The sequence below is a fragment of the Catharus ustulatus genome, chromosome 1 (assembly GCF_009819885.2).
Source record: "Catharus ustulatus isolate bCatUst1 chromosome 1, bCatUst1.pri.v2, whole genome shotgun sequence".
Classification (NCBI taxonomy): domain Eukaryota; kingdom Metazoa; phylum Chordata; class Aves; order Passeriformes; family Turdidae; genus Catharus; species Catharus ustulatus.
Window position 1 is genome coordinate 144,016,417 of NC_046221.1, and position 20,270 is coordinate 144,036,686.

The following is a 20,270-nucleotide window of genomic DNA, read 5'->3' on the forward strand; positions in this document are numbered from 1 at the left end:
CTGCAAACACAAAATAATTCATCATGCAGGCATCACTGGGACATGAAAGTTGCTGAGTCACCTCTGTAAGCATCAGTATCACCCTACTGAGTGTTGCAAATGCTCCCCACACATGGCCAATTATACTCCTTTGGATTACTTATAATTTCCTTTTCAAAAGCTGCAGAGCAATGCATGGCACTGTCAGGCTTCCCTAGATCCTTTCTTCTCTGGGTCACACAAGGAAATACTACACCTGTTTTGCTGAAGGGGAAAACAGGAAGCCAGTGAGGTGTAAACGGCCAGAGGTGGGGTTGAAAGCTTGGGTGGAGCCATACAAACCCCAGTGTTTTGCGTGTTGGGTAGCATTGCTGTCCTCTGATCTGAACACAGACCTTAGGTTTTAGACACGGAGAATTGTGTTTTGATGGTCACAGTGTGCATGCACAGACACCACATGACTGTTGGATGCGTTAAATGCCAGAAAGACTGGTATTGTTCTGGCATTGCAGTGCTGAGGAGTTACAGGTTTCCAGATGATTGCATTGGGTTAAAGATTAGGTCACTTCCATCTGTGAGTGCAGTGTGAGCAGCAGAGCAGGCTGCGTGTGCAACTGCAGCCCAGCTGGAGCCTTTAATCGGCCTGGTGAGTACTTGGAACTGTACTCAGGTTTTCTCAGTCTAATTCTGTTCTCCTGGAACAATACCCAATAAGTACAGCTCAGCTAGAATGGGGTACATTTTTATACCTTTCTACAGTAAAACACTCACACGTTTGACATTTCTATCATGCTTTACTGAACTTGTGATTATAAAGGTAATTTACAATAATGCAATTAAATAAACAATAAGTTAAAACACAATACATTTATACATAGTATTTCAAAGGGCTCAAAAGACTATCGGGTTCCAATACATAAAGACTTTAAAACAACATTAAGAGTCAAAGTGTATCCACGCCTATACTTATCGTTGTAACAAGTGTTAGGACTCCCAACAATATACATTTTTGGTTACAGTCCCTGTATACGCACAAGACCAGTGAAATGCTCAAGCAATTGCACAGTTGAGAAGAGCACTACATGAGACAGGCACAAACGATGTGCTGGAAGCTGCCTGGGGAACGCAGGTTTTACCTCTAAATTGAATTGACACTTGGGACAACAAATGGAAAGCGCTAGCATGCTTTCTGGAGCACAGGTGTGATACCCTAGGGGAAGGTTAGTGCTGTCTAGAGAAATACTCCACCTTTCTCTGGCCATTTGTTCCTTCCTGCATCTCGCGCTACCCTTGAGCCAGTGCAAAGTGCTTGTACATTTGCTCAGTGAACCATCCAGGGAGAGTGACTGAGCTTAATCCTAGCTCAGCAGTGGAACATGAAAGAGCACTAGCCCCAAATTCCTGATTTTCCTGGTTATGTTCACTGTGCAGATGTGCTGGCACCAGAAAGTCACCAGCACAGGGGAGGAACATGGTGCCTCTGAGCAGGAGGACTATTTCTGAAGTAACAGTACTGTTAAAAACATCTTGTGGAATTACGAGGTTCAGCTTATTTGTTTTTTTCTATTTTGAAACAAGGAACATGTTTCTGAACTGATTTATAGTGCAAATCAAATAGTCAAAAGCAAATTAGGGACTCTGCCAGAATATACAGTAACCTTTTATGATCTATCTCATCCCTCTTTCTCTGCCTCAGCCAGTTGGTGCCCAGGGACAGAGCAGAATTTAGGTTTTGATACTGAAGGGTGTTCGGCGTAAGGAGTGCAGGGCCACCAGGCAGCAACCACGAAGCAATGCTCCAATATTGTAAATAGGATCTGTTCCTCCTCTCTGAGTACTCAAAGCCCACAAAATAGTTGGTACAACAGGGGCTGCTACAGCCAGAAGATCCCCCAGGAGACTGCTGCTCCAGTATCTCCTCTTTATTCCTGTATTAACATACTCAAAGGCTTCATCATCATGAGTTTCTGTAAAATCAAGTTCTTTCATGAAACGGTTTTCATTAACTCTGTGCTCCACCTTCCTGCATGGAGACTCCATAGGAGACAAAAGGATGGCAGAATTGGGATCACTTGGAGTTAAGTCCACTATGATACCAGAATCACTGAAGCTTCCAAGAGAAAATTCACTCAATTCCTTCAGTGAAGAAGGTGGGCTTAGAGGACAGGTGTCTTGAGCCCTGAAGATGTTCTGAATGAGCTGCTCCACATCTAAGCTATATGGCACCACGTCAGTCTGGATGGCCTGTTCCACTGTCATGTTGCTTTTTTCTTCCTCCTGGCAGTAAGTTAGTTTTCCATCCAGAAAGATTTCAAGCATCTCTTTATTTACAGCAGCACTGAAGGGAGCTGGATCACTCAACTCAGAGGTCGTGGTGGTCAAACTCTCTCCAGATGAGTCAGTCCCATTAGCTCTGTCCTCACTAAGAAGCAGATCACTGTCTGCCACCTCCTCCAGACCTTGGTCCTCTGTGATGGGGCTGTCTGGCAGGGGGGCACACAAAGCTAACAGCTTCCCCTCTGAGTCGCTCATGTACTCCAGGCACTGCTCATCCCTCACAGAATGGTTCTGAGCCATCTCCATGCTCTGCAGCAAAGATTCCAGTTTCTTGTTTTGAATGTTTATGTCTATGAAGTATTTCTGAATTTTTTTGTCTTTCTCAGCCAAGCTGTTTTTCATGCTTTCAATAACCTGCTTGAGTTGTTTAATTTCACTTCTTGCTTCCTTTAAGGCCAGCTCTGCCTCCACACGATTGCACTCTTCTTCAATCCAGTCTTCCCTCATCCGTCCCAGCTGAGCTTTAAGCTCTTCTATTTCTGTTTCCCTGTAGCAAAATAAAAATGATGTAACATTCCTGCTGACTGCTCAGCTAAAGTCAACATGGGGCCCACCACACAGCGATGGCTCTGCTGCTGAGATGCTCCAAGAAGGAAGCAAATTTCTCCAGGTGTGGCCACCTCTGAGAGAACCAAGAAATGCCAGCTGGTTGCTAAGAGAGTCATTGACCTCCCCGCAAAACCAGCAGCCTCGTGGACTGTGCCATGATCCTGGACAATCTGAGACACAAGTGGTGACCTCTAGGTCAGGTCTAACCAGTGTAGTGCTTAAAATCTCCCCTACTGCCTCACCCGGGAGGAAATGGGAAACAGCTGCTGGGATGCATCCCCAGTGCCCGCCAGCAGCTTGTCATGTACTGCCAGAGCCGGTGCTGGCCTCAGCCAGCCAGGGAGCTCAGTCTGCAGGCACAGGGCTGGCTTTCCCCAGCAGGGAGCCAGAGGCTGCTGCAAGCACACAGGGAGCAAATGGGGGAGAGAGGACTCCTGTGTCCATTCCAGGCCTTGCAGATGCAGAGGAAGAGCATAGGGTCCCTGGAACTCTCTCTTTGGCTCCATTCAAAGCCTTTTGTGCCCCCTTGGGTTGTGTGTGCTGGAGAGCCAGCTCTCAAAGTGCAGTTTTGGTAAAAGGGACATCTGTTGCTGCGTAATGCACGTTGTCACTTCTTTGCTCAGCATCCATACAAAGGGCTATTGTGAAAAAATCAGTATATAAGTGACAAAAAGAGGCAGAACAGGACATTAAGGTAACACATGCTGGCAGGTAGAAACTCTTCTATGTGTAAAAGGTCTCAATCTAAATCAGACTTGTAAAAAGTTGTCCTTTTAAAGTATTCTATTGTAAAAGATGCGAAAAGGAAAAAAAGACAGCTATATTTATAAATAAACTCATTGTTTTGCATCCCCTTAGCACACTCTGAAACCTGAAATACTGAAAACAACCTAATCAGACTAATCATATTTCAAATTTCTTAATGGAAAGTTATTGGTCAAGAAATGAACACTCAGGATTCCCACTCCTAAATGTTCCCAAATAAATCTTTCTGACTTATTTCTGATATGAGGTTTACCTTTCTTTAAGTTTGCTTTCAGATTCCTTCAGCTTGGTTTTCAAATGCCGTACTGCCACTTCCTTCTGCTGCAGAGGAGTCAAATACTGCTCTGGATTTTGTGGCTTAATGCTGTGATTGTCACCACAAGAATTGTATCTCCCTGATCGCCTGAAAAAACCGAAAACAAACTATCACACAACATCACTGTTCCAGTTATTAAGTCCTGGCAGAATGAAAAACATCCTACTGACTGATAAATGCAAAGCTTGACTCATCTGGGGCTCCTCAGCATCCACACAAGTTACTTCACCTTGCAAATCAAAGTACTTGAGGAAACAGCTGATTTGTAGCTACAGTGCAAAATTTACTATTTATTGTACTTGGCTTCAGTGTCATTATATCAAATGAGACTTTTAACTCTAAAACACCTGTCCATCCCCTCACCCCAAACGGGTGGTGTGCCCAAGAGCAGCCAGGGCAAGGGCACCCATCTCAGACAGCCAGGCACTGCAGCCCAAGGAGTGAGGTCAGCTCCACACAGGAGTTTATAAAGGTGAGCACGCTGAAATCTGCACTCATCCTGTCTAGCTTTGGGTGTGCATCTTACATGTTTGGCTGCTAAGCTGTCTGGGAGAGAGGGCAACAGCAGCAGCATGGTGCCCATTTCTTCTCTGCAACCTATCACATGCTCTGGCAGGTGTCTGTGTTCTTTCCTGTACAGGAAACTGTACTCCTTAGGGAGGTGCCTAAGGCTAGGCAGGCTGAATTTTCACCCAAGTGTATCATGTTTCCTACACTGCCCCACCCAACTCTCTTCAAAGTGAAAAGAAGCCTGCAACAAACGAACCAGTAAATCCTCATGAGAACTGACGGCATGAAAATGCATGAAACAGCGTGCCTTGGAGTGAAAACCAACTGCAGAGGACTTTTGTGGATGATACAATTCCCCCAAAACCATCTGCTCCTGGCCCTTGGCATTTAGTTTAATAGATAAGGACTCCTAGATACCAAGGCTGAGCTGAATTCCTTAAGAATTTGGTCACTCTCCTATCACTTTAGAAGATAATTGGTTAGAAATTAGTTGATGTAATTGGTCAGTTCACCTTTAGAACATTTGACTTAGACTGGATGTTGTCCTTTGTATAACTTTTCATTGGTTGTATTTTGAATCTCCCCTGAACCTATAAATATGACTGTCTCCTCTTTGTCTCTGGGGATCCTGCTCGACCACCCTTCACATGAAATAAAAAATTCTTGTGGAATGCGTCATGTAAAGGCCTCTGGTCTTTGCTGGCTAATGTGAACTGCTGAGGGGTCATTGATTGATATCAGCACTCTCAAGTCCTGGTAAAACACCTACCAGAGACACAAAGACAGCTCACAGACTTTGACTTAGAGTAAACTTGAATTTTACAGTTCTGAAACGATAAAGCTTTTACACAGTATGGAGAACCTTGCTGACTGTTAAGTCACCTATACAAGGCATCACAACTATGGTGAGGAGCAAGATGAGCTGCACAGCAACTCCTACAGCTGGTCCCACACTACAGTGCAGAGAGGGTGCCAATGTACCCAACAACAGGAGGCTGAAACACAAACTTGCCTCATCACTGGACTGCTGTCACTTCCTTTGTATGAGCCTGAGTTGCTGCTGCTGGCTGAAGAAGCCCTGTAACTTGGATGGATGTTAGCAGGACTCAGATGGTTTTTGCACATTGTTGATGAAGTGTCCTTTCCATGTGAAGCAGGTGGACTGCCTCCAGACTTGTAGGATAAGGATCCATTATTCCGACCATAGGGACCACGACTGGAGAAAAACCAAAATGGTGAAAGCATTATTCTCATCACACAACCCATTATGTGTCTTATTTTACACACAGTTCTCTAAACAATAAACCAGAGAGATAACTGTGAGTGGCTGGAAAGAAATAAAGTTCTGCCATGATCAGCCACTGCATGTTCTTTCACTGGCAGGGGGCTCTCAGTCTGAATTATGTGTTCTATGGCAATCTCAGCCATTTTACATCTCTCTGTGCACAGCACAGTTCCCAGTAACTCCATCAGATCATCCACGTTCCCTGAATCTTTGACTCTGTTAAGTTATGAGAGGCCTGTGGTCTGGACTAATGCCAGAAGAACCACACTCCAGCTTTCCCTGGCCAGGCCTGCAGAGTGTGCCTGTGCATGGAGGGTTTCTGTAAGACTGCTTTCATGCTCCTCGGCAAGCAGCCTGAGGGATCACAGTGTGCAGCGAAAACAGATTTTGTTTGGGCCACTGTTCTTTTCTGCCTTTGGCACACTGGGTGCTTCATCTGTCATGGTCAGCTATTCATTCACTTCGATAGAGTTTGAACCCCATGGAGAGCGGGCTGAAATAGTAATAAAAGAGACAAAGGAAAGCACAGTCTTTTATTCTTCCAGTTTTTCTCATACATATTTACCTTTCTTTTCCCATTCTTCATTAAAGAATCTGTCAACTGTATGTGCTTGAAAGCAATTGGTATCCTCCCTGCCTGACAACTGCCCAGGGGCTGGAGTGCTGAGGCCAGCTTCCCAGGATGTGTCCCTCTGCTGCTCACTTGGTTTGTCATCCTACACTGCTACACTGCTACCTTCATCCTCCCATCAAAGTTGTACTTCTAAATGGTAATGAAAGGGCAGGTTAAGAATAAAATAAAATAAAAAAACCCAAACAAAAAATACCAGAAAAAGGCAAGCCCGGCCAGCAAAAGAAAAGGCTTGAATATAAAAAAATCAAATACCACAGAACTATGAAGCAACATCTCTTCTTTAAATTGTTTCACTTGTTTTTTTCCCTTCTCTGCAAATGGAACAGTTTATAAGGAACAGATGGTTGAGTGGCTGCTGTGAACCTTCATCACACTGCTGCGGTTTGGGTGATTCTGTAATTATTTTACAGTGAAATACAGGACTGTGGTTTGTGACAACACTGAAGTGTTTCATAGCAAGTAAAGCCAAACAGTTAAAAAAGAACATATTGCAAAGGAGATATCTCTTTCCACTTCATACAATGTATTATCAGCTCTGGTGTGTGGCAGAACTTGCAGAGACTGTGCTTAACACAGCAGAGCATCTGAAGGAGCCTTATTACAGAGACTTCTGTCCAAGGCAGCATGTCACTATGCTCTAGTTTAAAGTTATATTAAAATGCACAGCAGTATATGAAATGATACAGAATCTTACTGAAATTAAGGTGATTTTAGGGCTTCATATTATACTTAGTACCATTTTTTTCCCACAGCCAGTAGCTTTACTAGTTAGATATAATCTAGAGGGAACTTCATCAGTGTTTATTTTTCTAAGTCTCATGATACAGAGAGGAAAGGACTCTCAAGGCTCACTCTGACGACCTCTGTACGCGGGGGCACATCGCGACCTTCACACGCCCGCAAGTGACTCAGGCACTTGGGCATCCTGCTGCTGCTCCCAGCCTGCCTGCCAGCTCTTCCACAAAAACAGGCAGGAAATCAGTCCTGTCAATTCTAACTCCTTCCTCCTGCTCCACAGAATGCAACCAGCAGGGATTGCGTGGGCAGAACACAACGTGCACTGCTCCATCCCAGTGCCCCTGTATTCTCAAGCTGTCTGAATTTGCAATTCACATACAACAGGGAGAAATCTTTCATGAGAGGTTCACTTAGACAGATAACTATGACATGCTCTTTTTAAAAAAAATTTCCTATAGGCTGGGCAAGGGTATTTCAGAAAAAAAGAAAATATGAAAACATCAAAGGTAATACTGTCTACTTCTTACAACAAACAATAAGATCATGCTCTGTAAGCGGAGCTGAAAATTTATGACAGAGATAAAGCAAAGTGTTAAGACCAAAACCAAAAGGTTTAGGTTAACTGGTTAGAAATACTGCTGTTAACTAACATACCCAGCTCTCTCTCTACTCCAGCCAATGCCTTTTCTGCCTTACCTGATTCTATTTCCCATACTTGCCATGAATAAACCCCAACAGCTGGCTGATCTGGCATACTAACAATTTTTGTGCACTGCACACAGAATTTTTTTTCTTTCTTATATTGCAGTTCTCACCAGTGTGCTACCCACACAATCAGATGTTAACCTGATTGTTTTAAAATGCAAGACCTTACACAGTAGCCTATCTTTGCACTAGCAATATTCAGGAAAAATTGCTTCGCTTACTTGCGAGAAAAAGAAGATCTCTTGCTTCCAGCAGCCGACATATGGACTTCAGGTGCTGAAATACTGCCCGTGCTGCTTGAAGAGCTAAAATCAGCTTCACTGCCTGGAAAGGAAAAGGAAAGAGTGAAAACATGATGGAAATTATAACTCAAAGATTGTTTTCAAAATAACAGTGAATCACAAGCATCCTTCCTTTGTCTGTTCTGGGTGAATTTCAGAAGTTGCATGGATTTTCAAACATCCCTGAGGACAAGAGCTGGATTTGTTCCAGATTTTCAACATTTCTTCAGAACTGGCACTTCAACAAGAGCAGAAAAAACATTTGGACACAAAACCCTCACACTACAGAAGCCATTTCAGGTCTCAGACAGGAACACTTGTTGTGACACTGTTTGCTCTCTCACAGCCATCAATAGATGAGGCTGCTCATGTGGCTCCTTCAGGAGCACAGTGATTAGAAACACACCCTGTAACTGGATATTTCTCATGCTTTAAACCATACAGAAACACTGCTTGCCACTTCTGCTTTGTTTTCTGAGATAACATAAATATATAACCAGTATAAACCAGTACAGGCTAACGGTATATCTATATATTTACACGCATAGGCAGGTTTGTGGTACAGAAGCATAGTAAGGCAGTTCTAATAACTTTAAAATAATCCAGTAATCACATGTGGGTCCCCAGTGCTTCTCAGGTACCAAGTCATCTGTCTGATTACTGATATTCTATGGATCATAGCTTTTATTTCACAAGTTCCGGCACATACAAGGAAAACTGCTCTCATTTTGCTAAGGTCATAGTAGATAGATGTACTAAGAAAGTCTTAGCGACTGGAAAAAAACCACACAAAGCTATATTTTTTTTTCCTATCTGTCAACCCAGTGGAAAATGTCCTATGCCCTACCAGGTCTCATGCTCTAGAGCCACAATAATGAATGTCGACTTTAGCTGAGGGGATGGAAATAACTCTTCAACATCCTTTAAGCAGCTGACCAGGGGGGCATTTCTCACCTGGGAATTTATGGGTGTCATCCCATGGACAGACATCCCCAAGCCAGCAGCTGCAGACTTGTCATTTTTGCTATCTTTTCCACTCAGGGGAAGTGCAGCTGCAGCCACTATAATCCCCCCATTGCAGCTAGACCTTCTAGACCTCAATCACTCTTAAGTTCTTCACAGAGCTGATGGTGAAGGGTGCATCTTTCCCCCTGAACACCTGAGACTGGAAAGGGTTTTGTCAAAGCCTGGCTTCACAGCCTTAAATAGGCTGAGACAGCCAGCAACCATTCTTACCATCTGGCAACACTTAGCAACTGGCCTTAGGATAAGGTGTGATTGGATTTAACCCAATACTTTACCTCATGACATCTGAGACCAGCCTCCATTTCTCTGTGCCCCTGCATCAGACCATCCCAGGATATTCCCCAGCCCAATTTCAAAGTGCTCAGATACAAAGCTTAGCTCTTCAGAAGAAGATGCCAGGGATCCAGCTCTAGCACCTCCAACCAGCTCCATACCCAGTGCAACACCCCTGATAATCAGACCCAAGCCACCACAGCCATAACCAGATCAGAGCTGTGTGCAAATTTGCAAGGGGAGGGAAGGAAAGCAGCAAAGCCACTTGGTTTCACAGAGTCTTCATATCATGTTTACAGATGTAAATGTGAGTGAACCCCTCCTTGGGGAAACAAAATTATCATGGGATATGACGTTCAAAGATGCAACAGAGTTTTCCTGATAAACAAAATAACCCCATCTACAAGACTAAAGTACACTCCAAAAAATCTCTTTGTATTACACTACACCCAAAACTACTTTTCTAAACAAGACCCAAACAGGTAAACATGTCACACAGATGTCATACCTCTGGTGTTCGGGTTCCCAAAACATTCCTGTGCTTGCAAGACAGCAGCAGCTTTCCCAAGGCAAGTCCTGGCTGTGGCGCAGAGAGCAGGAGCCCTAGCCAAGGTTCATCTCTGGGTAAGTAGATCACATCATAATCAGATCTCACTATTGAAAGCATTGCCGAGCAGCAAGGCTTAACAATTGTCTCTTGCTGACCTGCCTGGCTTGGAGCACCAAGAGCTGCAGGGCTGGGCACTGCTGGTAAGAGCCAGCAGAGCCTGCAAACACAACCACGCCATCAGCAGAGCTTTCTGGAAGACTGAGCTGCATCTGAGACCAGGAACTGTGTCTGCAAAGCATGAACTAACCTTTCTGGCCCCAGTTCTAATAACAGCTATACACAAGCTTAACACTTAGCACAGGAGACTACTTATGTTTAAAATTAGGCATGTGGCTATTTATAGGATCTTTGAGAACATTTTCTAAGTTAAAGGGGTCACTGCTGGCAATGGTTCCAAGTGTATAAATGATGTTCAAGCCAGTTTTGTGTGTAGCAGAGCTTGACAACAATGTTATTAGGAGACTTTAAAAAACATCTTCTTCCATTTGGTAGACATCTCTGAGCGAAATAACATGGCATCTATCCATAAAATATCCATTGCAACATATTCTCCTGGGTAGGCATGACTTCTGTCTTACAAATATCTTAACAAAACATGAAACTCTTTGTCTAGCAGCAGTGCAGGCAGGAGTTGAACACGGCTTCTCATTCTCTAATGCCATTCTCCAGGCTGACAGCTTCCCAAGGATGCCTGTTGACTATTTTTGTCACTGTGACTATGTAATGACAAAACCTCACACATGTAAGCCCCAGGACAGGCCATTAATTTAGTGCTAACTATGAAAGAGACTGACATTTCTCAACCCCACATTCCTTTGTCCTAACTGGCTGTAACACTTGTTCAGCTCCAAACACAGGCTCTCCTCTTAAAAGCACTGCCTTACTAACCCCTTCCTGCAGAAGATGCTACACGTTGAGTCACCAGGCTCAGCACTATGTGATTTGGAGCCCACTCGTGCATATTCCTGCACGCAGGAGCCGCCAGTATCCCAGCCCGTGGAGCCAGCCCGGTGTCCGTGCTGGGAGCCCGTGCTGTCCCCGGCTCCCCCCGCCCGGCTCCGAGCAGCACGCCCACGCCTCGGGAGCGCGGCTCGGCACGGCTCTGCAGGGCTCGGCACGGCTCGGCTCGGGAGCACGGCTCTGCAGGGGAGGAACAGCACGAGCATGGCCAAGGCGGTACCGTCACATTTTCCAGGGCTGCTCTGTGCCGGGAACAGGTATGTGGAGCAGGAGTGAAATCCTGCAGAGCCCGGTGCCGTCCCTGCGCGTTACCGCTCTGCCGCAGCATCGCCCGGCAGTATCGCGACAGCATCGCGACAGCCACGGGCGCGGCTGGCACCGAGGGACACAGGAGCCCGGCCAGCTGCTCCAGGGGCGCACGGGGTGACCGCGGTCGGAGCCGCCACCACAGCCCGGCTGCTCACCCCTCCTGCGGCCGGGGGACCAGCCCGGACACTCAGCAGGGTCTGCAGGACGGGTTTCCACCCTGCACATAATGCAGTCACAGATTCGGGGCGGGACTGAAGGTGCAGGGCCGGAACGCCTCCAGCTGGCACTGCCGCGTGTTTGTCGCTGCGGGCAGGGCACATCCCGGGCGTGGAGCAGCTCACCGGGCACTCTGCCCTCCGCGCTGCCCCGGGCCGGGGGCAAGGACAGCGAGAGCAGTGCCTGTATCTCACACTGCTCTCACACCGACAGCTAGAACAGAGCGGGTACGCTGGGCTACCTGGTATATAAACCACAGAGCCCAGCTGTCTTCTGACCCCACAAACATGACCTCTTTATATGTATATCACTCTTAAAGCAGGTTTTGCATACAGCCAGTGACACAGAGCTGTAAATAAAACAGTGCTGACAGAAACAGTTTGTCCTCAAAATGTAAAGCACTTAAATTTGCTGATCTTTCTTGCCTTCTGTTATACAGCAAAGTGCTCTGTTATACAGCAAAGCGACCAAAATATGCATACATATTAACCACTTTGGTGCAGCTACTTGAGGAATAAATGGCATACTGCCTCTAGATAGCTTGATTTAGAGACCTCAGAGGTAGAAACTTGGGCCTAACTGTCTGAAAAAATATCCAGCAAAGTCATTAGAAGCTGCTGGAATAGTAGAGAGAATTCAGTTGTGCCCACTAATGAAAGGACCTGCATTTTTAAGAGATCTGGTTCAATTTATCTTGAGAGTTTTAACTCACAGCTACATCTCTAGCTCCAATATTTAACAGCATAAGCAGTATATTTCCAGGAAGCACTAATGCTGTTTTTATTTTTCTATTTAATATGGGGTTCTTCCTGCACGATAGATTTTGTACACCACAAACAACCTAGGAAAGAAAACCACACTGCTCACATACACTGACAAATGTACAAAAAAACCCCCCCAAAAGCAAAAACAAAAAAAACCTGCAAAGAAGCAGTGAAATCTTGCTTTAACATTTCGGGCTTTTCTTCAGATAATACCCTTAAAAATGACCCATTTTGAAGGCAAAGTCTCCTAGTGGGAAATGTGCTGAATTCAAAGTGTCAAGATCATAGATGACAATGAGTTTTGGTTCCAGTCCCTGGCCTTTGACTTATTACTTACTTGACTTAGGATTATTGTATGGGACACTCTTATTTTGGACTTGACATCTCACACTCAACAGTAACTGGGTAAAAGCAGATGTAACCTTGATTGCAAGGAAGAGGTCACAGCTCTCCTCCATGTGGACTGCAGTTATCTTTGGGCGACAGAAGCTGCTCCCACATGCTCTGCCCCTGCCTGTGTCACTCTCTCCACTATAATGAGGTCTAACATCAGGAGAGGAAGCTGAGGACACCCAGTAGGTTGTATTGGTTCAGGAACTCTTAGCAGTAGTGTAGATTTGAGCTCCTTTGGTCTAAAGAGGCCACTGGACTCAGACCTTTCCCTCAAGCTCTGACTACTCAGGTGTGACAGCACAGACTGGCAGCACTAGCAGCGCCCGTATTTCAGAGGAGTGAAACCTGCTGGATGCCTGCACGCACAGGGATGGACTGGCTCTGGTATGGAGGGTCACAGTGAATCCAGAGCATGCACGTGGGCACACCAGGACTACGGGCAGGTGACAGTATGGGAGATGGCCACTTCTCTCTGGCATTTCCTGTGGGCATGTCTGGCATGATTTTAGTACCTAGTAATCCCTCTGGTTTTAAATGAGTTTTAGTCATCAAACTCACATTTGTGAGTTGTGCTCCACGAATAATGGCAAGAAACTGGGAACAGCAATGTCTGGCACTCAGTCTTAAGGGTACCAACAGGCATCCTTCCCTATCCCACTGCACTCGCCAATGAGTGAAGCCATCACTCCCCACTCTTGGGTGGACATCCACACGACTGCTGGACAATGCTCCATCAGCAGACAGGTCTGTGGCCACATTTCAGCTGGTCCAGTAACACCTGGGAACTTGGGCAGCTGGCAGAGACACAGTCAGAGGGGATGTGGAGCAAAACTTTGGGTGTGGGTCTCCATAAATTGCTGAAACGTGTTGGGCAAGAAAACTTCCAGCTCAAAACCAGACAGACTTTTGGGAAGGACTGCAATGCAGATCCTGCTTCCCTGTGTTTGGATCTAAATGCAATTTTATAAATGTTTATTTATATTGATTTTCGCTCATTTTTCTTGCTTATTCTTTTTACTTTGAAAGGATTGTTATCAAATAATTAATCTCATTAAGCAGTTTTCTGATCTAAGTACTATAGTTTTAGTAGCAATCTGAACCACACTAATGCAAATTATAAGCATTACAGATCTCAACATGAATACATAATGTGACTTATGTATTCTGTGAAACCACAATCAATCAAGCTCTTCTCTCAAAACACAGTCACTACAAAATAATTACTGACATTGGCTGAGAGCCATCATGCATATTCTGTATATCACTATGATCTGGGCTTCTGTTTTTCTTAATTGTTTCTAATTCACTGATTTGTAGAGAAGCCAAAAGCGGATGTTGGAATAGACAAAGAGCATTACAAATTGGGGGTTTTTGCTGCCTTATGTATTTTTAAGGATATTTTTCATACGGAAGTCAGTCTGACAGAATTACTTTTTTTTGGTGCTTCTATATGGAGTTTGAGCCATTCTATCCACACCTTGAAAATGACTCCCATAATTTCATTCTTCTCAGCCTGAAGTGACCTTTGTCAGGGGGAACATATGCTCATGGAGCAGAAGGGAACAGTCTGGGGAACTTCTCTTCATGTTCAAACAAAAAGGCTCTTTGTTATCAGAGACAGAAGGATGCTGCTTTCCTACACCAACCTCAATAAAAACATTGAGACTGGAGGTGCAAAAAATACACTGAGAGTTGTATAACAATGCTGACTTGCATTTGACAGTTTTATAAATAATATCTTCAATCCACCTATGGACAAGTATTTTTTACAAGCAGCCATGCAGTATCACCTCAGGGGATGTTTTTATGCACGGGGCAGTACTATTTGGTCTGTTTGAAGGGAAATGGATAGGCTGGTCAGAAGTATTTTTAGGAGCTGGAAAATGTCATCTTTGGCAGGAATAACAGGAGTACACAGAGAGGCAGCAAGCTTCATCACAGACTGGGAAAAGATCCCAGCCCTCCCGTCACGTTGGTGGCAGAAGTTTAACAAAGGGCTTTCAGAGGCCCCTTCAACACATCTCCTAAATCTGGTTCCTGAGTGCAAGGAGGAGAGAAGCTGTCTGGGGCACAGCAAGGAGCTGCACAGGCCCACGGGCACAGGGTATCTGCAAGTGCATGAAACTGCATGCAAAACCTGATTCAAGTGAAAGCTTTTGCATAGTCACCCTTAATATAAGACATATGGTTTTCATTATAATGTGCATAAAACATTTTAAGTCAGTTTGACATGTTTTCAACAGGCAAGGGAAAAACACTGGAAGGAGAAATGTATCTGGGAGGTAACTGATGAAACAACCCTGCAATCCCAGGATGAAAAGTAAAATTTGTCATGTGCTAATCAAATATTTATTGTAACACACATGTTGAAATTACTACAAAAATTAGTGTGCCATCTATTGAAAAGAACAGTAAAACCTTACCCAATTGGTTGCAGTAACAAATCTAAGCTAGGTCTGAGGCCAGTGCATTTCAAGACATGACTGCCATCATTTGCTGCTTTTTTTCACTCTTACTGTTAAGAAGCAAAAATGACAGACAAGAAGTCTGTGCTTTTTCAGCTTATTAATCCTTGCAAGTTTGTGGTAAGCTCTAGCAGACAGACACAGCTTGCCCAGATTTCAAAAGCCAACAGCTTCCTGTTACTTACAGAATCCAAAAAAGGTGGAACACAGACCTGTAATAAAGTGCCTCGGCATGGAAGCAAGACAATGTAGTACTAATAAAATATTAAACAAACCTGGCAGAATTTTCATTTCTTTTAAATACATTTTATGTAATGGTGTATATAAAATACACTATTATAAAGAAGGCTTGCTATTTTTTTAATGCCATATTGAAGGCAGTACATTTCAGCCTGCTTGGGGAAGCGATGCCCACCTTGCAGTGGCTGGAGGCTGAATGTACAAAATGGGTCCCCAGCTCCTGGGGGAGTTAAGGGAATTTTGGAACTGGTGCTGTCCCAGGGTGCCATCTCAACTGGGAACCACCTCCCACCAGTCTCACTCAGCAAAGCTTCTCAGCTCTGCCAAACTTGTTTCTGTGCATGCCTAGAAGCAGGTCAGCCTAAAAGGTGATGAACAGTTTGGTGCCTCTTTTGAAAGACCTGGGTGGGTCTTTCACACTACACCACTTAACTCAGGATCCACACAAAATGAGCCCAATGACAGCTCCTTCATGCTGTCTGCTTTACTGGGGAAAGAAAGGCTCCACCTGGGATTCTCAGGGCCAGGCTTAGCTTTGAACTGGGAGGATGCTGCACATGATCTCCCCATCACACCCCAGGAACACAGCACCCAGCAATAAGAACTTGATGGAGAGATGAGGTCCCATCTCCCATCCTTGCAGTTTGTCATGCCCTTCTCCAGCTCCTCCATAAAAACACCTCGTTTGGAACGCCTGTCTTCATTAACCCCTGCTACATGGGTGCAATCCATACAGGCCTGAAGCTCCCACCTCCATTGGGAGACTCCACCCTGTACATCATATGTGAGAAAATTAAAAATTATTCTCTGCAATCTAAAGTTTTACCAGACTTGGGCTACTTTTATCTTGTTGTTCTGGCTGCTGGGTTTTATTTTCTGCACTGTTATTTACTGTGGTTTCTTTACTGGAACAGGGATTGGAGATGCATTTTTCCTTTCTCCTAAGCTCTTCCCAAGCTCAGAATTCATAACTTCAAGGGAGAATCAAAACAGAGTGAAGACAACTAAAGCACAGTTTCATCAGGATTTGGACATCTAGGTGCATAAAAGCAAGTAAAATACCACTGCTTAAATAGGCCAAATGTTTAAAATGACACCACTATCTGCAAAGATCTGGTAAGTTGTTTATGCTTGACCTTCCATTTCTGAGCCCACTTACCTCCCACTCAACAATGTCTTTATGCACAACAGTGAAATCAAATAAGTGAGATTTGCATAACTAAAATAAAGACATTCCCTTAGATTTCCATTCCGATGCATAAATACAGATATACAAATACAAGAAACATATAGACTTATCCACTGAATACTGCTCAAAAGTCTTTGAAGTAATGACTCTGAGGGAAACAAATCTTTTAGCAATTTGGTTACCAAATAGAACTAGATCAGAGAACACTGAAAATATTCACGATTTGAAGTCAAACATGGCCAGAAAAATTGAAAATCAGATTTTTCTACTTTCTGTTTGAAATTATGCTTTAATTATGAAAACTAAAAAATTCCTTTCTTCTTTTAAAAATGGGGTAAAACATAAAAACAAATCCCCAGAATTTAAAAACATTTTAGATTGAATATGGCCTTTGTTCAGTTTGAAACAAAGATTTTCTTTAATGTTTTGATTTGGTAGCAACCCCCAAATCAATTGTTTGCATAGCTCTGCTTTGAACATAGTAAGATGTCAGACAAAAAAGCAATACGGGATGAAAAGAAAAATAGAAAAGGAAATAATCTATCAACTCCTGAGTAAACACTGCTCAGAAAACACTTTAAATCCCATGATTTTCATTAAAAAGGCATTAATAACCTGGACAAATTCCAAAAAAGGTCAACAACAATGATAACAGCATTACAGGGCACAGTTTATGAAGGGAGATTAAGGGAATGCAATTTGTTTGTTCTAAGATAAAAATGCATGCTGACAACACAGTTTATCATGGGAGGATGAATACAGCTGGAAAACTGTAAAGAAAACTATGTAACAGCAACCCAGGGTTCTGGCTGTGATGCATGTTATTTCATGAAAAATTACTGAAGTAAAAACTCACGGTGAGTGGGAGTTGTGCATAGTAAAATGTATCTGGAATCGGTTCAGAATCCTTTAACCAGGGAAGGTTAGGAAGCTATTTTAAACATTGGCATAAATAATACAGATTGTAATTTAAAAGCAGAGGACAAAAAAAAAAAATCCTAAGGGAAGATCCATAATGGAGTCTTTCGTATGCACAGTATTTCATCCTGTGAAGTGGGCTGAAACCCACAGAAGGCAACCACAAGGCACAGAAAACTCACTGCAGTAAATACACAAATTTCAAATGTTCTATGTTGACCCCACATTTTAAAACAAATACTTAAGAGTGTGCAGTGTATATAGCATTGGTTTCTCCTTTCTGGCTCAAATTCCACTCTGGATTAGCAGAGGAGAAAAAATCCCAAACAAACCTGCTTGAATATACAAAAAGAATTTTATTGTTTTTACTAAAGATCACAGCTATTGCCATCTACCTCTAAAGCCCAGGGCCCTTCTTATGCCAGGCCCCCAGCTGTCTTTTCCTGATGCAGGAGCACGTCCCCCGAGCCCCAGGAGACCTTCATTTCTATCAAAAGGCATGTGGGTCTAAATGATGTATTGTGTGGCAGGGATCTCATCCTGTGCAGTGTCCCAGGCGCTCCCTGCAGAAGCCCCATACCCCACACATCCCTTATCCCCTGATCTGCAGTCAGAGCAGTGCCTGTCCCGTGGACCAAGCACAAGGTGAAGCTGCAGGCATCCTCGGCCACGACCTCGCTGTCACCGTGGCTGTCCCACTTTTGTGGGTCTGGAGCAGCATCAGTGCAATTAATGGGCCAGGGAGAGAGACAGTAACTGAATTAAAGTGGAGCAGCTTCCCTGGGAGCAGACACCCTGCATCCCCCCAGCCTGCCCGGCAGCTCTGCATTAGGGCACTCCTCTCCTTCCTGCTGAACTCCATCCCCCAAAAGACACACACAGGTCTAAATCTAAGTTTCTTTTCCATTCACTGAACTAAGCAACAAGGACATCCTTTTATTTATTTCTGTTATTTTTGGTAAGGAAGGAGGATGTAAGTGCAGGCTTTTGCCCAAGGCTCTGAATTGCAGGTGGCCTGTGCCACCAGCCCAGAGCTGGGCAGGTCACCATGTAGAACAGGTGGCACTCAGGCTCTCAGGTTTACTTGCCAATTTCTCCTTTACAACTTGTTGGCTTCTTTCTTGGATCCTCTATTTTTGCTGTGAAATCTGGGCACTTGCTAAGATGTTAAGCCTAAGAATCTTCTGAACAAAGAAATACATGTTCTGAGAGGCCACAGCCTACCCACTAATTGCCTATGTATCTAAGCAACATCTAAAATAAATTTTTACAAGGGGCTGGACTATAAAATTTGCGACACAGAATTAAAAGATGGTTTTTCTATGCCATTTTAACAGGAACTTGTAGATTTGTGTTAAATACTATGAAATACTTCAAAGTTGAAGCACTACTTGTAGCTTCTATTTTGCTTATTCATGTTGATAAGAAATATTTGGGTATTTGAACATGTTCTTTCACATCAATTCAAGCAAATTTATTTAAATGAAATGTTTAAATCTAAAATACATATAAATCTAAACTAAAACCTACTGCTATGCTAATAATTTTTACCTAACTTTCTAAGCATCTTTTGCTTAAAATATTTATATTCTGGTTATATTCCAGTATTATTTTTCAGACATTACAGAGCATTTATTTCACTTCATTGTGATTTATTTAGTTTAGAAAATTTAGTTAGTCCTAAAAATATTTAATTTCTGTGAATCCACAGTGCAAAATGGGATTCAGAATCTCCCTTTGCAATGCTAGGCATCTTGGGCAGCAGTCCTCACAAAGTGGGCAAATGGAGAGTGCCCTAAGCCTATCAGGGATGAACAGAAGAGGAAAACACATCTAATTAGAGCTGCTTGAAGGTCCATCTGTGCTCTTTAAGCACAAACTTTCTCCCACAACTGAATGTCTAAGAACTTCCCTTTCCATTAAAAAAGAAAGAAGCCAAAAAAGAGAAAGAAAAGCCCCAGAGACTGTGGCTGACTTCAGTAAGAGCCAACAGCAGAGGTGTCAGAGGCCTGATGCGGACACAGGAGATGCAGGTAGGATTTATCTGACTAAACATGGAAGTCCCCCATGTCTGAGTCAACCTCAGTCCCATTCTCAGTCAACATAACCAGTGAATCCCAAAGTAAATGCTTTAATATTTGGTCAGAAAGATCACACACCAGATACAGTGGATTCATTTGTTCTACCGCCACCAAAACAAAACAGGACCTTAGTGCATTCATGCAGGCAAAGACAATTAATCCTTACACTACAAATTGGGAATTGAGGTCAGATAAATTAGGGGCCATCTCTGCTCTCTTCATCTTGGATGAAGAGCATGAATTCACATGTCCCTCACCTCCAGAACAGCTCGTGTAACCCCTAGAAGGGAAATGGCAGGTTCACCTGTTAAAGCTGTTTTGTGTCCCTTGAGCAATGGAACTGGTCACTTGGACCAGAGAAAGAGAGTCAGACCCCATCTGCTACAGAAGGTTGTCTAAGGAGACAATTAGATTCAAACTTCACTTCTTATGAATCACAAAAAGTGGGGATTTATGCCAGGCAGAGGAGCTCCAACCAACGTGATCTACTGGCTGTGCTGGGTCTAGAACCAGCAGGAAATATTCCAAGGGCCCATAAGAACCCATCTATCCCAGAGTATGAGTGGGAGGCTGGGCTTTGCAAATGCCAGACCCTCAGCAGCATCACCCCCACCACCACACCCCAAACCTCACAGCCTGGCCACCTTTCAGACCTCACTGACTGCTAACAGCACCACACCTCTGCAGGGTGGGGGCCCTCTGGAACACAAGCTCTGAGGATGGCATG

The 20,270-nt window shown here is 43.9% G+C and overlaps 1 protein-coding gene across 1 annotated transcript in view; it reads right to left on the reverse strand.

The window, feature by feature from the left end:
- Nucleotides 1-753: 753 nt before the first annotated feature.
- Nucleotides 754-20,270, reverse strand: part of SYBU (syntabulin) — a 40,719-nt gene continuing 21,202 nt past the window's right edge. The window contains exons 4-7 of the mRNA XM_033054029.1: nt 8,040-8,142; nt 5,469-5,672; nt 3,884-4,033; nt 754-2,803 (exon numbers count right to left, since the gene is read on the reverse strand). Coding sequence (XP_032909920.1) covers nt 1,705-2,803; nt 3,884-4,033; nt 5,469-5,672; nt 8,040-8,142 — 1,556 coding nt within the window. The 3' untranslated portion in view covers nt 754-1,704. The remainder of the gene's footprint in view (nt 2,804-3,883; nt 4,034-5,468; nt 5,673-8,039; nt 8,143-20,270) is intronic.